We start from the raw sequence: 21914 nt of genomic DNA, 5'->3' as shown, positions 1-21914 counted from the left end.
CACAGGGCTTTCGTGGAGTCCTTGAGGTTAGCATTGTGTTAATATACTGGGAACTTCAGCAGAGCCGGGCCCTCTAAATCAATCACTAGAACAGCTTTATTTTTTTTCTTCTTGCTCAAAATACACTATTAAATGCAGGAACACGTGTGGGAGTGGAGGTTGACTTGGGTGAAGGACACGCTTAAAAGGAAAATTTCATAACATTCTTTCTGCAGGAAAAGGGCCTTGCTGGTCTTAATTCTTGTAGAACTGAGCCACAGAACACATTTATATCTCTGCAGCTTCTTTAGCAACTCGGAATAGCCCGATCTGCTTTGGAAGTCACTCAGTCATATTTGCCTGGGGCATTATAGGGACTTAACAGCTATAGATTACATGAAGAAATGACTGAATTCATAGAAAATTTAAGCCTGTTTTAAGTGATGATCACAAAACGGACTGAGCCGGTATTCACCTTCTCAGTTGCTCTGGGGGTTTCTAGGGTGGCAAAGTCTGAGTTGGCAGCTGCCCCTGAGGAATGAGGACAGTCGATGCCATTGGTGTGTTTCCTGAGCACGTGGAGGTCACGGAACATCTGGGCGGACGTGGTCAGTAGAGCACCTCCGTCCAGAGAGGCAAGTGCGGACAGGGAGCTTGAGAGCATAGACTCCTCTCCCCCAGAGTTTGCTAGGAAGGAAAGGCTGGAAAGAAAAAGAAGCTGACCAGCTACTGGGAGGGGTGTGGAGTCGAGAGAAGGTGTGTATTCTGCTTTGCTTTTTGAGGGAAGCAATAAGGGAGCGCGTCTGAGGCTGAGGGAAGGAAGTCTGTAGAGAAAGAGGTCAGATATGTTGGGGGAGAAGGAAGCAACATTCTGGGGGTGGGGAAATAGCGAGGTCAGGGGGGGCTGGGCTCCAAGACCAGTGGGGCTGGCCCTGGACTTCAGGGAAGGAGCTTCTTCCTCTGAGGCCTGAGAGCAGGGTGGAGGCTGGTCCAAGGGGAACACGTGTGCAGGCCGAGTGGCAAGTCAAACATGGGGGCTCTGCTTCTATTCCAGAGCAGCGAAGGTATGGACACCCTACAGGGGGTGGCTCAGAGACTAGGCAGGTACCCCTAGAAGGCCTAGTGGGGAGGGCAGGGTGGCAGGGCCTGGCTGCAGCTGAAGACCACGATTCGGTGGAGGGTCTAATTTGCCCAGTTCCAGGATTTTTCATAGGTCGTGCCCAGCATCCAGGGAGAGAGTGGAGAGAAGGCAAACAGACTGCAGAGGCAGGCTTACGGCATGTCAAAGGCAACAGGAATAAGGAGTTAAAGACCAAGGGGTGCCTAGGCAGCTCAGACGTTCGGCTCAGGTCCTAATCCCAGGGTCCTGGGATCGAGCCCCGCATCGGGCTTCCTGCTCAGCAGGAAGCTTCTCCCTCTCCCACTCCCCCTGCTAGTGTTCCCTCTCTCACTGTCTCTGTCAAATGAATAAATATAATCTTAAAAAAAAAAAAAAAGGAATCAAAGACCAGAAGGTGCAGGCAAGGGGCTGGTTGAAGGAATTGGGGTGCAGCCTTTCCAGGAACATGGAGAGGCTAAGAAGGCAATAAAGGTAGGCGAGGAAAGAAAAAAAAAGTTATTATTCGGAAGATCTCGGACTGACGAACAGGCATTCAGGAAGTGAGAGAGTAAGGAATCACGATGAATAGGAGTTTGGAGGATAGTAGGACAACAGAGGAAAAGGTTTAGGGGTACAGCAGTTCACTAAGGGCTGGGATCCGCATATGGGCCGCTGAAGTGCAGCACAGGTGGCCCTCCCCAGAACTGGGGCCCCAGGGCGGGTGCGGCCACTCATGGCCTGACAAGATGCATGGTGGGAGGGAGGGGCACAGCAGACTGCCTGAGAAGCACTTGGGTGAGATGGCTGATGCCTAAGGAGATGTTCTTGTCCCCGGTGGAGGGCTGAGGTGTGGAAGGGGTGCTGCTGTGGGGGGAGGGGAATATTGGCTCTGTCTCGCATCCCTCATGGGAAAATGAGCAGATTCAAAGCCCATAAGAGTGACAGTGTCCTCCAGGAAGAGCATGTGCGGTGGGGACAGAAGAAGTTGCTTTCGGCTGGAAAGGACTGTCCTTGAAAGATATTGGGACTTTGGGAGGCATTTGGGGAAGTCTTGAGGGGATGGGGAGCTACAAAAGAAGATCGGCCAGGAAAGAAGCACAGAGCATATCAGGGGTTGGGAGAGGACAAGAAAGTCCCATAAAGACAATGAAAATTAGACCTGATATACCACATAGGCACATGGAACTGGGAGACTGGGAAGAAAGGGATGGTGAAATCAGACTGGGGAATCCCATCTCCTTGTATTCAGCCACTGCAGTCACCTTGGACCCTACGAAGTACCCACTCCCATGCTCTCAAGGCAACTGAATTCCATCCCCATCACATCGGTCCAGGATCAGCAGGGTTTCATGGAGTTTCCCCTCTGCCACTGGAAGGGATCAGAGTCCCAGCTGCCAGAAGAAGAAGAGCTGGGTCATGGTGACCTAGAGGGATCAGGGAAGGCTTCCTGGAGGAGGAGGAGCTGCAGAGCAAGAAGAGCATTTCAGGAATGGGGGCCGCAGGTGAGAAGGGGTAGAATTGAACCTTCCCTTCCTTCTTCAGTAAGGAGCAGGGTATTATAGTGCCTGGGAGTTGGGTTTTGGATTCAGGTGACCTGAGTTCAGGTCCCAGCTTTGCCCCTTGCTATGCATGCCTTTACCTCTATCAAATGCAATCTTCTCATCTAAAAATGGAAACAATAATACTCCACTTATCTAAGATTATTTTGAGGATGAAACAAGTGTATTTGTAAAGCATTTAACATCCCTGACATACAGTAAGAGCTCATTAAATAATATCATTAGTATAATTATTTTATTTTCTGCAATTGGGAGGGGAGAAAGGAACAGCACTTTGCCGAGGACCTATGTTCTGTGCCTTAAACTTCACAAACACACTTCTGATATGAGCTACCTGTATCATTTTTACTAGATAGAAATGATCCATCCATGTTAGTTTATCTCAAGACTCTGAAAGCCAACAGTTTGAGTTAGGCAGGGCTGGGCTGGCCCTGTCTTCCGCTAGCTTCAGCGGGGCTCAATCAGGCGTCCGTGGCCAACTACTGGTCAGCTGAGTCAGGTTCTGGAGGTTGGCTGATCGTCAGCTGGGAAGAGTGAGCTTCTGGGATGTGTGTTTCATCATCCAGTGGGCTGATCTAGGCTTCTTCACATGAGGACCGTGACAGGGGTTTCTAAGAGCAGCAAGAAAGTATCTGCTTGCATCATGTTTGCTGTGAAAATGTTCTCCTTGCCCAAAGTCAGTCACAAGGCCACAGCCAAGCCCAGCCTCGAAGGGCAGAGGCAGAGTTGGCATGCAAGGATAGGAAAAGTCTGTTGCCAATTTTATAACATTATCACTCTGGCCTATGGTGTCTACTTTGTATTATTTCATTCACTCACTTATGCATTTGTCTACTTGTTCATCCAAAAGTATTTACTGAGCACCTGTCTTGTGCGCAAGAAAAGGAATCCCCAAAAGAAGGGCTTCAGTCTCCTAATACTCTCTCCACCATAGTGCAGTCCACCTGGCGTGGCTCTCTGGAGTCTGTAACATCCAGCAAAGACATGAGTGGGACCTTTTTTCCCCAGTAAAGCAGGTTTTACTCTTCTCAGGGAAGAAGAAGGCAGAGATGGAGGTGGTGTTGGAGCAGGTACAATCAAGATGTATATTTACAAATTGCAATCAGGCACCGATATTTCATCCACATGAGGTCAATTTCTCTGAGCTAACTTCTCCCTGCCGGACCTTAACTTACAGGTTTTATTACCATGCTCTTTCCCCCATCTTCCTGATCATTGAGATTGCTGGAGAGTCCAGATCACCACTCACCTCAGATGTTAAAATCTCTTTCAAATACACACACACATGCACTCTCTCTCTCACACACTCCCCCTTTCTCCGGGAACTTTCTAAACTCTTTTTTTTTTTTTTTTTTAAAGATTTTATTTATTTATTTGACAGAGAGAGATCACAAGTAGGCAGAGAGGCAGGCAGAGAGAGAGAGGAGGAAGCAGGCTCCCCGCCGAGCAGAGAGCCCGATGCGGGACTCGATCCCAGAACCCTGAGATCATGACCTGAGCCGAAGGCAGTGGCCCAACCCACTGAGCCACCCAGGCGCCCTTCTTAACTCAGCACAGGGTAACAGTTGTGGTGAGCCATCAAACGATTAAGCGTCCCCCCCTCCATTGTTCATGAGGCCAGATAAGAGTTAGGCCCTGCACAGACTGCATCCTGAGAAAACTACAGAGAATCTTGTCCTCGAGAGACAATCCCATTCTATCTAAACTATTAATCCACAAGGCCATATAGAAGGTGTTGTCCACGGTTCTGGTCCAAAATGGAAGAGAGAGCTTAGAGGAGCCTTAGAGTAACGGACATGAAACAGGCACTAGGGAGGAAATCTGGATGGATTTCTAAGCTGGAGCTCAAGGTCCCTGGAATAGTTTATCAAGACATTTATTTAATCAGCTAATATGTTTTGAGTACATGTGGCATGTCAAGCAGTGATGTGAGCAACAGAGATACAATAGCGAGCAAGACAAGCGTGGTTCCTGCCATCGGGAACCTGGTAACCTGATGGGAGAGATCCATCTTACAGACCCAATGCTAATGGCTAACACTCACCAGCCCTCGGGCTATACAATTCCCCAACAGCTCTGTGCAACAGGTACTGCTCTGACCGCCTGCTTTGACAGATGAGGAAATTGAAAGAACAAATGGCCAAGGGCATCATCTGTAGTCACACAGCTAATGAACAAGAGGGGGTGAGAGAGGGAATCAAATTAGGCAGTTCAGGTCCAGAATTAACCTTTTTAGAGTCAACTACTTCCCTTCCCTGCACTGAATCAAGTTTTCGTGGTACCTGTTTTCCAACTCCTTTGTTTTTGTTTTTTGTTTTTTGTTTTTTGTTTTTTTTTTAAGAGCATGCATCCCATTCTGATTCTATTTTTGTGTGATTACTTGGTGAGGGAGCAGAGCAAAATGGTTGTGTCAGTCAGTTCAGGCTTCGTTATGCTCCAGTAACAGATGACCTCAAAATCCAAGTGGCTTACAATAACAAACATTTCTCGGTCGTGTTACTTGTCCAAGTCTTTGCTGACCTTATCTCCCTTTTGCAGTGCCTTGTCAAAAGCAGCCAATAGTAACGAAGCCGTGCTCTTCATCTAAAGCATGGTCTACCAAGGAACTGCAGGCAACAGTTACGCAGAATGTCTCGCCAGTGAATAAAAGAGGTCACCATCTTTCCAGGCTCTGGGGACCGTTTCTCCCTGCCCACTCTCTGGCCCCAGAGTCAATGTCCCATATTTTAGAATTTAGGCAGCACCCCTCATCCAGTCTTGATTTGTCTTAGGCTGACGGTCCCCAAATCGTCGTGACATGCAAGAAATGGTTATTTCTTGCTCATGCTCTGTGGTCATCATGGTTCAGCTTCAGCTCTGTGTCCTCCCCCTTTTTCCAGTGACCAAAGAAGCAGCTCCTATCTGTGATGCTGCCCATCCGGTGGCAGAGAGTAAAAAGCAACGTGGTAGATCCCATGATGGCTCTTTAAGCTTTTGACCATGGGGGAAGGGCACACGTCTCTCCTGTTCATATCCCATTGGTTAAAGGCATGTGGCCAAGTCTGACACTAACAATGCAGGAACATGTAATAGCTCAGTTGGGGAGGGGAATGCAGGAGGGGCTTCCCAGGGCAGAGCAGTGAATCAATCTGTTCGAGTCGTTGGGGCGCACGCGTTGACCATCACAAGCTGATGCAGGGTTGGCAGACGATTGTGGTTTGGGAATGAAGAATGCCAGGGCATTTTCCCAAGGGCACATGATCTGTTCCAGCTTAGCTGGTTATCAGGGAGCAGACACAGCTTGTAGCAGACAAGCAGACACAGCTTGGAAGGGCTCTGAGCAGTGCTTTCCAAAATAGGGACCAAATTGGACCCTGTAGTCAGATAGCAGGTGTCTGATATTTCTTCGAGATAGTGAACTTCCCACTGAACAAGTGAGCTGTATTTGTGCATTCGAGGGGAGGGGAGTTATTATCAACAGCAGCAACTGTCCCAAATTTGGGCAGCTTCAGCTAAAAACAAAGGGTGGGTGATGTTGCAAAAAACCCGGTGATTCATTGCATAGACTCCAAAGGTGGGCTGACGGGGGTCGGGGAAAGGCAGGAACGGGGACAGCTCCAGGGCCCTCAGCTGTAAGAGTTCATGGATCCGTTCGAGCTAAGCATGTCTTAGCTACAGAGGCTGCCTCATCTCTGTGTCTCTCCAGTTCATGTTTTAAATTCCTGGGAGGAGACAGCCTTCTTGGCCCCTTGACAACCCACTCTCATCCATGGGCAGGTGGTGGAGTCACAGATCCCAGACTATTTGAGGTCCAGCCCTGGCTGGAGCCATTCTCAGAGGCGGGGTCATTATTAGATATTGTAGGCCAAGTGCAAGGACACCTGCTCCTGCCTCTTTACAACTGCCCGCCCCGTCCCTGGCTCTGCACATTCTCTTCTTGTTCTGAAATGTGCAGAGAGCAGGAGGAAAGGCAGCATCAGAGGGAGGATGAGCAGCTAAGGTCCACGCCAGGGACAGTGGGCAGGCGCTGCTGCCTAGAGACAGGCACAGGAGGCTGCAGGGAGATGGTTCAGACAGCGATCCCAGTCCGGGGCTCCTGCTCCTTGTCTCATCCTGAGCCCCGCCAGCCTTGCATTCCTGGAATCCAGTTTTCTTTCCCCTGCAGTTCTCAGCTTCTTCTCCTCTTATACCTACCTGATGGAGGATATTCAGATACTCAGTCCACTCCCAGGGGATTCCCAATGCTGTGTGATCCTCCAAGTTCACTGGCATTTCACCCGCTAAAGGAAGCATACTAGCCTGCCGATGAGTGAGATACTTCTTTATCTTGTTTAAAAAAAAGGACATTCACAAACCAGTAGTTTATTATTTAGAAAAGTGACTTGCTTTATATAATAACTGAATGAAACATATACATGCATGCCACCTATATTCACCCCGTAGCTGAAGACTGCTGGGACTTGCTCCTTTTACTTCCTTCATTTTAGTGTTCTTGAAATGTCTCCTGGGTGTTCTATATTTGTTAAGACTCTTAGTTGCAAGTGACAGAGACCCAACTCAAACCAACTTAAATGTAAAATAGTTTTCCTCTCATGTAACTGACAAGCCCATGACTGGCTCCAGCTTCAGGCAGGGCTGGATCCAGGGGCAGGAATGAAGCTTGCTACACTCCTATCTTCTCTTTTCTTCCTTTCCTCACCCCTCTCCTTATTCCTCTTCCTCTGCCTCCTCCTCTTTTTTTCTCTCTCCCTTTCACCTGCCTTCCCTCCCATTTGGCTATGGTTCCCTTCATATGTAACTTTAGTCCCTCTCATCTTCAAGCAGAAAAGGCTTCTCTGATTTACCTGAGGAAGAAGGCAGCAAGTAGCTCTGGGCCTAGCACCTGCTAGCATACTCACACAAATAGAAAATCTGAGGGAGGAATTTTATTGGTCCAGACGGGATCACCATGTCCAACCTGGAACCAATCACTGGGCCAAGGCAATGAGGCACCCTGATTGGCTGTGAAACATGCCTACTGTGATGGCCAGAGTGAAGCAAGACACTGGTACAAGAAAGCAAATAAAGCCATCAGCATCAAGAACCCTGCAGCTGCCTTCTCTAGTTCGTCTCTGGTGTCTTGCTGGTAATTCACTCCCCCTAAGCCCTCACTTTCCATTCAGGAAGCTGATGGCTGCTGCCACCTGGCTCTCTCCTGGGGCAGAGGGCCTGACAAGGGAAACACACAGCCCAGGGCATGCCAAGAGCTCAGAATGACACAGGAAGAGAAGACAGAGCAAGGTGGGAGATGCAGGTTGCTGCCTGGGTTGGCTGGGTGGCAAACAGCCCCAGAGATGGTGGTGGAGAGAGGGCCAACACCCATTGTGTGGGTGCAAGACCCAGAATGAAGCACACGAGCTATGAATCTAAGTCAGAATTTCCAATCCCAGCAACAGTGCCAAGCAGCTGCTGGCCTGGCCATCCTGGCTCAGGTGCATAGTGAGAGGCAGAAATCAGGCCTCGCTTGTCTTTTCTGCTCAGTCTTATGCCCAAAGACAGCACCCTGGCCCAAAGCTCACTTTTCTACCCTGTCCCCTAGACAGACCCACAGAAGGGGCTGTATCACCTCTAGCCCCAGCTCCCTTTCCAGGCCCTCTGGATGGCTGTGACTCAAAGAGCCTGAGAATTCCTCGATGAGCTGGCAGGTGGAGGGTCAGTCGATCTAAGTCCCAGGGTGCCATCAACTCTTCAGCCCTGAGCTGTGTTTCCAGTCTCATCTCCCCACCCCCGGGGGGACTCTTTTCTCTCCAAAATGGCAAGGTAGCGCCAAGCCTCCTGCCTTTGTTTGTCCTTCCCTTCGGACAGCAGTCCCTCATCCTACTCCGTCATCTGGGCCATACTACTCTCCTCCTAGGCTGTTCTCCAAACTCACCACTCACAGCCCAGCCCCAGGGAGAGCACATCACCCCAGCACCCGCCCCTCCAGCGCTCTGACCTGCTCTGACTCCGCTCTAAGCCTGGCTGTGAGGCTCTTCTTTTCCCTTTTTGTATGTCTGTCTCCCCACCCGGCTCCCCGGGGCACCCCTGTCTTGCTCCTCTCTGCTCCCCAGTGCCCCCTCTGTCTACACCCCAGTGAGCACGAAGGAGTGTTTGCTGAATTAAACCAGATCATCTATTGGCTATGCGCAGGGGAGCCTGTTACTTATACACACACACACACACACACACACACACACACACACGGTGGGCTCGGGTCCTTAGCTTCTCCTGTTCCCTTCCACCCAGGAAATGGGCTCACAACGGGGAGCTCTAAGCTGGGGACCTTGCTCTCCTTCACAACTCTAGCAAACAGAAAGGTTTATAAATGTTTTCCTTCCCTTAATGTACCTGGTTCTGTGCTTAGTGAACAGAAGATCATTTTGGAAATGACTCCCCTTCACTCCTGATTTAGCATCCGTGCCCTGCAGTGTTCCACGCTATAACTAACCTCTGTGTCGAGGGGTTAATGACCAGTAACCAAACCCTTAAATCAGCCTGCCCTCTCTGCAGAGGGGCCAGCAGCTCATTCTTGGTAAGGAGGACAAAGAGCCCATTTCTAGTACATATTACAGATGTCCACAGTCACTACTCTAAATTGAGATTGAATAAGGCTAGCCTCGGCTCTTTCTCCGCACCCACTTACCCCAACACACACACCGTGCAGGTCTGGGCCCTGCCAGCCATTTCTGTGAATCCTTACCCACAGGCCCACTGGCTGGGCCGACTCAGAGGCCAGGGGGTTGAGACCGGGCAGCTGGAGCAGGAGATCCTTCTCTACTGAGTCCCTGCCTGCCTTGTCCTTGCCCTATATCTCCTGCGGCCAGACCAGGGGCCAGCAATGTTATAATCCTCACAATTGCACTTTACAGGTCAGGAAACTGAGGCTCAGAGTGGCTTCCACCTACAAAGTGAGGGCAGGGGTGCCAAGTGGAAACCCAGGTCCACCTGACTCTATCCCACCAGACCAGTGGTCCTCAAACGTTCTCATGCATCCGACTTACCTGGAGGGCTTGTTAAAACACAAACTCCTGGGCTCTGCTCAGTTTCTGATTCAGCAGGTCTGGGGTTGGACTTACTTCTATCAAGTTCCTAGATGATGCTGGGACCGCACTTTGAGAACTGTTCTCCTAAACAATGGTGCTTCCTAACCCCTTGGCTGCCCTCATCAGAGTCTTGCAAACCATACCCCTGCCAGTGGGGTTCCCCCTTGGCCCCAAGATGAGAGGGAGGCTTGGAATCCAGAAGGTTCTAGGTGCTGTCCCAATGTTTCCTCCTCCCAGAAGCCCGGCCATGCAGTGGTCTAGCCCATAGATCCAGGGATCTTTGCCACCAATCCCACATTCTGATACTTTGTAATCTAGCCATTGTTTGTGATTTTCAACCCCTAGGCTATCATTCCCCTGGTTTATCCCCACTGTACCTACCCCCACAGAGGACTGAGCTCTGAAACCTTTTGGGCTGCAACAAGGGTACCGATCTCCTGCAAGTTTCCAAAGAAATGACCTCGAGGACCCTGCTTTTCCCTGGGTCACTGTCCCCACGAAAGCGCACTGCAAATAGAGTTGTTTCTTCCCTGTAGTAGGTTCTAGAGCCTCTTGTTAAAAGTGCCCTGCCATGACTTCCCTCCTTCCACCACCTCTGCACTCTCCAGGCTCAAGAAGGTTTGCTGCCCCTTCTCCCAATGAGAGAGTGTCTCTGAATGTCTCTACCTTATTTTTCAAGGGCTCCCACTCCATAGGCCATCAGTGTTACCCAGGAAATATCACTTAATGAAGGAGATTAAAGCTGCCCCAAATCCACATGCCCCTTGTTTGGAAGAAGGCAGGGATTTCTGTTGCACCTTGGAACCCTGTTATTATGTCATTTAACCAACCCCATTGTGCTCCTGATTTGCCTAGGGAGCCCTCCACCCTCTCCCCCTACCTGTCTCGGCCTCTGCTCTGGTGGAGGCCCTGCTAAGGGCTGCGGGAGACAAGACCATCTGGGATGCTCGACCCAGGACTGGGAGCAAGGCCCTGAGTCAGCAAGGTCTCAGCCTTCCCTGGAAGCTCCCCCAGGCAGGAGGGGAGACCGCAACCTCCTGCCTCTCTACCCCGGGAAGGTCTGCGAACACTCTTAGCCTCAGTTTCCCTATCCTTACAAATGGGAGGTGACCACAGATATGGACAGTAGCTGGCAGACAGGTGTACTAAACTCTGTTTCTTCTCTTCTCCCTCTTCCCTTCCTGGGCAGCTCCAGGGGCCAGTGGACGTGTCTGTCCGTGTGGTGCTGTCGGATGTGGGTTTGAGGCAGATCTCATGGGAGGCCATACCTGTCTCTGGTGGAGGCCAGTCCCCGCTCCACACCTGCCAGGTAGAGAAAGGGGTGTGGAGGACAGCTGGCAAGGCTCTGTCCAGGGGCCCACCTGCATCCGGCGGGTTGGGGGCCTTTGCTTATCCAGGAGATGAAGTGATAGAACAAGGGGCACCTCTGCCCTGGGGGTCTTTGTGTGACCTTGGCTCCATGGCCCCCCAGGGCAGAAGTGTGCACCCAGGGGCGCCGTGTTCTCCCCAGTTGGCTATCCCGCTCAGTACTCATTGTGACTCCTGCTCCCAGCCTGAGGAAGGGGAGAAATCCACTGGTGTGAGCCCCAAGACACGGATGTTTTTGTTCAGTCCCCTGCCAGGGCTTTTTCTCTTTTCCCTGCAAGCATCAGAATGAAATGCCCAGATCAGGTTTGAAGCCCTGTCCAGGTGAATGGGAGTGCGTGGGAAATGAGTAGGTCTGTCATTTGCAGCAGAGGAAGAACGGAGTAGTAGGGATGTCTTTTCTATATGTCCCCCACCCCACCGGGCAGGCTCTGGCTCACACTCCGCCACTGATGGGAGTTACTGGGAAAATGTCACTTCTTACACTCTTGTATCACAGGTGTTTTGGTACAAGGCCCTCCAGCCCTCTGCTGCTTCCTTAGTCCTCTCTCAGAGCTCAAGTGGCTCACCATGGGAAGCTTCCTAAGCTAGCCTCCTGGCCTCACCCCCGCCCCCTCGGCCTGGCTGCTGGTGCTGCAGGGACTCAGGGGAGGCAGGGGAGCAAGGTGAGTGGTCACCAGTGTGGCTCTGGACTCACACTGCCTCCATGTAAATCTCAGCTATTCCACCTGTGAGACTTTTACCCAATGTCGCGTGCCTCAGTTTTCCCATCTCCAAGACAGGGATCATGGTAGCTCCTACCTCCTAGAGTTGTTTTAGGAGTCCGTGGGATAAGGCATGCTTGTCGCTTTGTGTCTGGCCCAGAGTAGGAGCTGAACACATTACAAGTTTTGTTACCAGCCACCTAAGGCGGGGGTTCTCCACAACCACCGCCTTCAGTGTCCAGAGTCGGAAAAGTATCTGCTGCAGGGCAGGGGCTGTCCTGTATATCATAGGAGGCTGAACAGCGAACTCAGAGGTCCCTGACCTCTACCCCTGGACGCCGGTAGCAGCGTCCCTCCCCTCCATTGCGACAACCTCAGATGTCTCCAGGCATTGCAGATCCCCCCTGGTTAGCCAGACTGTCCCTCTCTGGGAGCCACAGCTCTGAGTCATTTCTTGCTGAAATCTTCCAGGTTGCCCATGACTCAGAAAGCCCAGCCCCGCTGGTACTACAAGTGGGGCATCTTGTAGGAAACGGTTTCCCCTCTTTTGTGTTCAGGCCATTTACCGGTTCGGTCCGCTGCCGGCTGGACTTCCGAGGGATTGGAGGGAGGAAGGCAGAGCCTCTGCCAAATCACAGAGCCTCTGCCTCTGCCAAATTGCTCTCTCTGATCCGCCAGCTTGGTGGCTCCACCCCCAAGAGGCACTTTTGTGTTTGCTTTTCAGTAACAAACAACTATCTGTCCCTATTAGGATTTGCCCAGCCTCTGGAGCAATAAGCAGGTCCAGTGAGAGCCAAACCAGCTAGTAAGTGCACGCCAGGCTCTCAGAGCGTCTCCCCCAGGCACTTCTGGAAGCTGAGTGAACAAAACTGATCTCTGCCATTACCTGGGCAGCCGCTTGTGTCTACAGAAACTGGCCTGGAGACCGCCCTCAAGCCCTGGTGACAGGAATGAAGGAAGGGGAGGGGTGTATCAGTAACTGCTTCCTGGCAGTCCTGGTCGGGCAGTCCACACTCCCGAGCCTCAGGAAATCTGGGTCCTGGTGTGCAGGGTGACAAAGAGCTGCCCCGTGTCCAGAGGACAGAACGTGGTTACATTCCACGCAAGGGTATAAACCGCTCTGTACTCTTGGAAAGAGGCCCGGGTGGCAGGCGGGGGCTCTAGGCTTTGGCACATTCACAGAAGGCTTTCTGGAGGTGGTGAGTTTTTATTTCTATTTTCAAAGTACCAAGAGTCGGGAGAGGTCAGTGAAGGAAGCAGAAACAATGCTCATATTAGTGTGATTAGAGCCATTATTTCCTGATATGTTAGTGTCCCCATCGTGGCCGTTGGATCCTCCAGGGGAGGGAGCATGGCTCTCTCATCTCTGTTATCTTCAGATCTCAACTTAGAGACTGGTGGATGGATGGAGGGTGTGGTGGATGGATGGATGGATTAGATGCCTAACAGCATCTGTTTAACTTCCTAAATCCTGACATCATATTTTCCATCACCTCCAATAAACCCAGAAGCCACAGCAGGTCATCGGCTTTCCTTGGTGGTGAACCGGAAACCCAGGCCACACAATGGAGAGTCCCTTACCCAATATAGGTGTTGAATAGGCTCCTCTTGCCTCTGTTCCGGTCACATTTCCACACGGAAGCTAGGCATTCCACATTTGGCCTGGGCTCAGAACTTTGATCACTATGATTCTTCACCTCTATTATGGGAAAAATCAATCATCTTAGTAATTTAATGCCAATTTCTATGGATTCACCAAATCTGATAACTTATAAGATTATCTGAGCGTCTCCTATTCATCTCTCCAGATCTACTCTCCATCTTTCCCCTTCTACCCTAGGAGGCTGAATTTATGGAATGTTTCAATGGGCTCTCATGTTCTTTGGCTTCCAGCTGGGTTCTACCAATGGGCTGACCCAGAAAAAGAACAGGGTGGGGAGGGGAGAGTAAAGTTGAAGTGTTTATTCACCACCACTCGCCATTATCCCCAAGCCCCTCCCACCCTGAAGCCTTCTTGCAAGTCAACCCTCTCTCTAGAACTTTCCTATTACAGAGTCTTATAACTGCTCTCTTCTCTCATCCCTTTGGGTCTGGGAGTGGTAACAGCTCCATGTTGTTATCCTCAGGGAACTCTACAATCTCTGTGGTTCCCTTACATTCTACCCACACCATGGAGCATTATGCCTTTATTATACCCTCCTTGGATTCTACGACCCTGAGTGTGTCATCTGTTTCCTGTTGGGGCCTTGAGTCATACACTGGCCTGAGGCTCTTCTTAGGTCTGAAGGGTAACCCCGCCTGCCTCTCCATGCCCTCCCTGGACTTCCAAGGGTCAGGAAGAACATGACCCCCAAGAACCACCCCTTATTTCCTTCCCTGCACTGCCCTTCTCACCCCACAGTCCCTTTTTTGTCATGTACTCATGTTTAAAAGTCCTTGTCAACCACCCTCTTCTATTAAAACAAGAAATGACTTATTTTATCATTTAGAATGAACCAAAAATATTTACCAGTGTGAATTGTTTAATATACGAAGATAATAAGAGGGCCCACCCTAACTCTAACCTCAAGCAAAGAAATATACTATCTCAATTTGCCCATGGGGCCTAATCCTAAGGGGAGGGGATGTTAATTTCTTTAGTAACATGAAGAGAAAAGCTCACAGAACCCTATGACTTGTCCACTCAGAGCCCTTTTGGGGAACCACTTCACAGAAGTGACTGAAAACTTTGAAGGTCAGAGATCATGTGGCTTTCCTCTAGACCACGGCTAGTAATCTACAGCCCATGCACAGCCCTTGTTATTGTAAATGAAGCATCCTCAGAGCATAGCCATCGTTTACATATTGTCTGTGGCTGTGTTCAGGCTACGATGGCAGAGTTGAGTTTTCAGACAGTATGGCCCTCTGGGCAGAAAAGAGTTAACACAGCAGGCCTGACTGTGTCCTTTGAAAGATCTGCTTACCATGGTGGCCCTGGACAGGCATCTGAGAACCTTTATTTCAAAAGGGTTCCCACCATTCCCAGGTGTGTAAGAGTAGCTTGCTATGCCCAACCAGACTATACAAATAATAAGGTTTATGCTAAACACCTGCTTTGCTCCTGGGAGTCTGGAATATGGGTATGTACCAGGCAGAGGCTGCCTATGTGGCCAGCCCTGATTAAAAACAAAAAAACAAAAAACAAAACAAAACAAAACAAACAAACAAACAAACAAACAAAATCCAGCTCAGTTTGTAGAGCTTTCCCAGTAGAAAACATCTCACCTGTGTTGTCTCAGCTCCTTGCTGGGGGAATTAAGCACATCCTGTATGACCTCTAGGAGAGGACCCTGGGGAGCTGGCACCTGGTTTTCCCCTAACTTTGCCCTATGTGCCTTTTCCCTTTGCTGATAAAACTTATATCCTTTTCCTATAAGAAATCATGACTGTGAGTACAAATATGGGCAGTCTAGGGAGTCCTACTGAATCACCAAATCTGGCAGCAGCCTTAGGGACCACCCAACACACTGCAGAGCCAAAAATATTTTCCACCCGGCCCTTTAAGAAAAAGTTTGCCAACCCTTGCTCTACACAGTTGTAATCTGGATGGAAATTTTATGTTCCATGTCTCGGATCACACAAGACTCTGAACTGCCTAAGGCCTGGCACGGGTCTCTTGCTTCGTATCTACAGGCCAAGCACAAATCTTGTACAAAACATTTATGGAGGGAGGAAATCAGCAAGCCTGCAATCATGGATCCAAGCCATGTTTTTTAAACTGTGGGTGGTGAAATCAATTTAAAAGTTTATGACCAATGCTTTTCAGGGAAAGAATAGAATGGAAAATACCAGATTGCACTGCCTATGGTAAGACTAAGTTTCAGGTCTCCAAAATTTTGTCTCAGTTCTACACGCGGACCAGAGACTATCCTGGATCAGGATGTAAAAAGCTTTCCTGTCCACTGCAACAGAAAATCGTGTGAAGCCCACAGGCTTGTGTTACCTTTGCCAGCAGCCCAGGGAGCAGTCCAGGGTCCTCCCCTGGACCCTCCCATCTCTCCGTCATTAGTCATTACGTCATTACGCTTACTGGAGTTCTTGCCCCGCCCCCACAGAACGTGTACTACACCAGCAGTCAGCAGATCCACGTGGGCATCCTGAGCCCCACGGTCGACGACGACGACAACCGGTGCCTGGTGGACGTCAACAGTCGGCCTCGGCTCATCGAGTGCAGTTACGCCAAAGCCAAGAGGATGAAGCTCCACTGGCAGTTCTCTCAGGTAAGAGCCCCCGAGACGCTGGCGAGAGTAGCCAGAGTGTAGAGCAGGCAGGAAGTCCACAGGGGCCCCAGAGCCTGCGGGGGGCGGGGGGCGGGGGGGGGGGGGGGGGAGGAAGGGGACATGGTGCGGGGAGCCTGTGACTCAGGGCCAGCTCCCGGGATTGTCTGGGGACCTACTCTGGGCCAGGGATTTCGCATCCATGGTTAGCTCACTATCTCCTAATATTGGCTCTAAAGGGGAAATTGTTGTTGTTGTTTTTACTATCATTTTATTTAATTCGTAGACATAAGGAAACAGGCTCAGAGGGAGGGAGTCATCTGCCCAAAGTCACCCAGTAAGGAGCAGGACTGGGACTTAGACTCTGGCCACTCTGACTTTAAACCCTCACCTTTCTCCTCCACACATTCTCTCTCCCTAGATGAAGCCCAGTGTCCCAGGTGTAGGCAGTGCTGAGGCATCCCTGACCCATGCCCCACTCTGCTGTGATGGTCTCACTCTAGGAGAGAAGGTTTCCTCAAAGGGCATGTGGACACAGCATTCCCGTGTTAAGTCTCCATCAGTTCTAAGGCCCATATTTGACTCCTTGCTCTCCGTTGACCCGATTATAAAATGTAGTCCAAAGATCAAGAGGCCCAACTGGAGACAGCCCACAGTGACCCCACTTTGAAGAGAACCTTTGCCTCAGCCCAGAGGCATCCCAGCCCCCAGGGCATCTGCTAAGTTAGGGCTGGTCTCCCTCAATAGGCAGGGACACCCACCACCCAGGGGGTGCAGAGGAAGTGTTCAGAACATGAAGTGAGGAACCTGCCTCGCTCTCAGGCATCGGGGACTGTATGTGGGGGATGCCTCCAGGGAAGTCAGAAAGGGAATGTCTGTATTTGTGGGACTGAGTGGCAGGACCCCGACCCAAGCTTCCCAGCAAGCTGCTCCTCCTGGGGAGGAGGCTCTTGGGGCTGGAAGAGGCTGTGTAGTCACTCTCCCCTGGTGGGAGGGGCAGGGAAGTGGGGGCCCCAGCCACGCCATATTCTACGGGTATGGGCAGCCTTGGGCCTGTGACCTGGGTATGTACAACCAGGGGACTGAGTAGGGTCCTAGATGATGAGTGGGAACATCAATACTGAGTTCAAAACAAGGTCATAAATTTAGGGGCTAGTTGGAGAGCAAGAGCCCCCGCCGAGGGTTTTGTGACCCTGGGACAGCAGCTGCTAGGGAGCAGAACGGGGAGCCAAATGGGCTTCTGGGGGCAGGTAGGAGACGCATGCGGCCACTCCGAGTCTCAGCTGGGTCTGCAGCGGTACTCCTTTCTGTTCACGTGACCTTCGCCGAGCACTGTGAACTGTAAATATCCGTCCCTGTAAGAGCAACAGCCAGCCTTCACGGAGTGCTCCCTAAGTGCCCGACTCTGTAAGCGGGGGACACCTCGCCGCTCAGTTAAGCCTCACCACAGCTGCGCATGCAGGGACCCTCCCCCCGCGTTCCATGGGAGAAAACACAGACGGAAAGATGGTAAATACCAGGCCAGCATGGGCCTGGGGGTGCCTGTCCACATATTATTCTACATTCTCCTCTACTTCCAGTCGGGGCATGTTTGTAGCGGCACCTGGGAGAAGGTCAGGGTCGGGGCTGAGGTTGGAGAACATGGGGCACAGCTTCCTCGTGGCTCCCTCTCTCTGGCTGAAACAGCTGTCTCACCTCCATGGTCTGCCTTTGTCACCTGTCCCCACAGGCTGTGTAGACCTGAGTGACATGGGCCGCGGCTACATTTCCCTTGTGGCCCTCCTTTACACGGAGAGGCCGAGAGAGGGCCGGCAGCATAGGGTCAGGGACGCAGGCTGGGTGCGTGCTCTGTGGCGAAGCGGCTGTCCTTTCCCAGCTCAGGCTAGAGGCCACATATGAAAGATAGAGGCCACATGCCTGCAGCCTGGAGGCAACAGAGAAAAAGGGACCTGTGGGTCCCTGGGAAGGTGAGTGGGACTGACTTTGCCAAGGTGAGAGGGAGATCGTCCTGTCCGGAGGCTCTGTGCTGGGGCTTACGTCAGGCCACTCTCTGCTGCCTTCAGCCAGGCCTGCTGGGCCCCTGGGAACTAGGAAGGAAATGGCGCAGGAAGGTGGTGGGTGGGGAGCTGGAGCAGGGCTGAGGGCCTTCCAGAAGAGACGGTATTTCACCTTGAAGAGTGTGTAGGAGCTTGCGCCATATGAAAGTAGAGAAGGGTGTTCCAGGGAGAGGGAACAGCATGCACAAACGCTGTGGAGCCTCAAACCCCAGCTGTGTTCAGGGAGCTGTGGAGAGCCAGGTGTGGCCGGGACCTGCAGGGCCTGGGGGTGGGGGCAGGGTAGCAGCAGATGAGCCTGGAAGAGCAGCTGGGCCAGGTCATGGACTCCACGGGCCTGGAGTTTATGGGAGTGAAAATGGAGAGCAGGGGACTGGCCTATTTAGGTTCAGGTTTTGGAATGCCCCTGTGTCAGAGACTGTGGAGTCGAATGGGAAGGGGGAGATTGTAGAAGGGGGTTGGGGGAGAGGCAGGAAGAAAAGCTAGCAGGAAGCTAAAATGCACTTTGAACATGTAGCCATTCCCTCCTCCCCTCTTCTCCGTGAGTGACCCCGGGGTCCTTAGGGCCCTGCCTGGCCACCAAGATCTCCTCGTGGGGCAAGATCTGAGGCTGCCCCAGGGAGCCCAGCTTCTGGTGGTATGGGCTGGGCAGCTTGACAGGTGTGGCTGGGAGGCCTCTAATGGACAAGTAAATGCCGCTTCAACTGGCAGGGAGAAGGAGGAGGAGCTCAGGGCTTCTGGAATAGCCCCAGGAGGCCAGGGGCCAGCCAGGCACCTGATGCTCTGGGGATCCTGTGTCACTTGGGTAAGTGCTCTTGAACTGGAGTGAGCTCCTGACCCCTTTGCAAAGCTTCATTCCTTGGAGGAACTCCAGAATCACCCTGGAAACAGAGCTAAGGTAGAGCCTCAGCCTTGGGAAGTGCGGTGTTAGTAAGCCGAGCAGTTCCATATCCAAGACAGTGAAACAAGATAAAGTTCCCCTGCCCAAGGTCATGCAGTCCGGGAGATGGAGCTCAAGTTCAAATAGGCTGGCTGCGCCTGAACCCAGGCTGCTTCACAGCCCAGCCCCACGCACAGGCCCATAGGCTTTTTTTCCAACCCTCCCAGACAGACATGCCCCAAGGCTCAGGCTGAGGTGACTCCTCTCCCTTTCCAGAGGCCTCAGTGGTTCTGGCTGGCCATCAGCTCCTCTGTCCATCCCTGACTGGGGCAAACAAAGGAACATATCCCTAAAAGAGGCATCCTCAAGGCAAAGACACCCCCAAATCCAGCTCTTTCCTTTCCTCATCTCAGTGCATGGCCTGGAACAGGCAGCCTCACGTGACTCCTACTTGAAAGGAGACGGTGACCAGCAAAGCAGGCAGTGTTTTGGACGTGGAATCCTGGAGCCTGGGCAGTTTTCAGCCACGTACACATATATCCAATTAAACTCTCAGGGTGCTTTGGCAGCCCCATCTTTGATCCTCCTCCCAAGAAGAACTCTTTGGAAATCACATTTTTAAATCCCTAATTTGCAAACCCAGAGCAGCCACTCTCGCTTGATATTTTAAAGATTAATGTACGTGAAATTTTTGTTTAAGGCAAAATAACTGATATTTGTCAAGCAACCTGGAATCTGTCCACAAGCCCTCACAGGTTAGGAACTACTGTTGACAAGGCCAGCAGAGGCTGGAAGCCTCTTGCGTGATTAAATCATGTGCTTGCAACAGATTTTAATCTTTGCAAATTACATAGAGACCCTACCAAGTAGAATGATCGGGTGCAGAAGTTGGGCTGAAAGAAGCTTTTGCTGGTGCATCTCAAATCTCTTTTCTGGTTTCACATTCTGCATTATTTACTCTCCTGAGGGCTGCATTTAAACTCCGCAGACATTCAGGCTGAATTAATTTCAAAATAATCTAGTGCATTTCTCCCAGGTTCTCCCACAAAGAAGACAGGCATTTGCATATCTTAGCGTTCCATCTCATACCCTGATTTTCTGTTTAACAAATAAAATGCCTTTCTTCTATCCCCTGCAAGCTCTTCTGAATTTCCGATGCTCAGGATGAATCAGGACAGCGTGAGATACTGACACTGAGCAACCACACTTGATGAAAACATCTCTTGGCAATGCTGATGCACGGGGCTTTGATGAGCCATTTTCTGATGATGAACATTCTTTCCTTCAGTCATTCGTCAAACATTCATTGAGCACGGGGGTTGAGCAGGAGGGATGCAGAGAGGAGGCAGACACGGCCTCTGCCCTGGAGGAGCTCCTGAGCAGATAAACACGCAACCGAATAGACAATGAGACCAGAAATGAGGGAGGTGTGGTGTGCCAGGACCCCGGCTTGATGGGCTCCAGGATGGTTTCACATTCAAGGCTTCTTTGATCCGGTTCTTGAAAGTGGACAGTTCCCAGGTGTAAAAAGGGAGAACATCCCATGTCGAGGCTCAGCCTGGGCAAAGGCAAGAAAAAACAGTGCATGTTTGAGGAACAGAAATCCAACGTTGGTGCGGGCGGAACTTGGAATTTCCAAAGGAACATGAGAGAGATCAGACATAAGAGTTAGTCTGGGTGCAGAGAATGGTAATTGTTGAAACCCATGCCAACAAATTCAACTTCACCTTAAAAGCAAAGGGAGGATCCAGGGGATATCTTAAGCCATGGCTTGCCACGAGGGGGTCTGAATCCCTCTGATACCAGAGTGTAGGATGGACCGAGATAAAAGAGACAGGGAAATGAGTTAGGGGGCTGACCCATTATTCCCGTGAGAGATGGAGCAGACTCGGTTGTCATGGGGTCATGGAGCCAGATAGCTGTTGTGGGGACTTTGAGACATTGCTGTGATCTGTTGGAAGTAGTGATGGATGAAATGAAGGGAGTTGGTGGGGGGGATTGTGCACCCAGGACCACCCTAGGCTTTGGGTTTGCAGAACAGTCGGTGGGCAGCCAGCATCATCCCTCTCAAGGCACACACCTGTGCCTAGAGGGCTAACATTTCCCACATCAACACATGATAGAATTTCAAGACCACCAGACATCGTCGTTATTGCCTTCTGCAATTCCTCTAGCTTATGATTCCTCCTGGTATAAAGAATGTCCTAAACTGATACCTATAAATTATGGAGGCTTTCAATCTTCTGAGAGTATCCCACATACTGAGATTTGGGGGATTCTGAGATTTGGTGATGAAGAGTTAGTGAAAGAAGCCTTTAGTCAGTGAGCCTGGCACCCATGGAAGGAGAGGGAGTAAGCAGAGAACTTTGTGGCAGGACACCTGCCAAGCAACAGAACAGACTGCCTCTCCATGGTAATGAGATGCGCCCTGCCCCGATTACCATTCCTTTGAATGGTGAAGCAAATGTTGGAGCCTTCTCCTCAAGATGCTTGTAACGGGACTCTTGCCATAGGAGGGCGGTTACGATGTGTGTCTTCTAAGGTCCAACCTCCTTAAATTCTACCTACCTACCTAAATGCATGGTTGAAGCAATGCAGACTGTTGGACCCAGAAGACCAGAAACATCTCAGCTCTGCCTTCTAACAGCTGCAGGGCTGCCATATGCACTGGAAAGCAGTCTAGCCCTGTTGGCTCTGAGTGGGGACTTGGAAATACTGGACAAGTTTGAGAATGATCCAAACTCCTTGTATGAGGGCCACCTTCACCTTACTTTCTGCAATTGTTTTTCCATTATTTCCACGTCCTTTTCTTCCATCAACCATGACACCAGAGGTTCAGGCTGTCTTACGTGTTCAGGGTCTCCAGCACCTGATGGGGAGCTGAGACAGAGGATCCCTGCAATGTGCTATTAACGAATGAAGGATTTCTTTCTTTTTTCAAAAAATCCACAAATATTAACCAGAGGCCTCCTGTATAC

General features: G+C 51.0%; 1 protein-coding gene across 2 annotated transcripts in view; it reads left to right on the top strand.

The window, feature by feature from the left end:
* GALNT18 (polypeptide N-acetylgalactosaminyltransferase 18) overlaps positions 1-21914 on the top strand; it is a 352322-nt gene that overhangs the window by 311018 nt on the left and 19390 nt on the right. For both annotated transcript variants that reach the window (XM_032358168.1, XM_032358167.1), the window contains exon 10: positions 15841-16005. In XM_032358168.1, coding sequence (XP_032214059.1) covers positions 15841-16005 — 165 coding nt within the window. The remainder of the gene's footprint in view (positions 1-15840; positions 16006-21914) is intronic.

This window comes from Mustela erminea, chromosome 9 (assembly GCF_009829155.1).
Source record: "Mustela erminea isolate mMusErm1 chromosome 9, mMusErm1.Pri, whole genome shotgun sequence".
In the NCBI taxonomy this organism is placed as follows: domain Eukaryota; kingdom Metazoa; phylum Chordata; class Mammalia; order Carnivora; family Mustelidae; genus Mustela; species Mustela erminea.
This window is presented reverse-complemented; position numbering and strand designations above follow the sequence as displayed.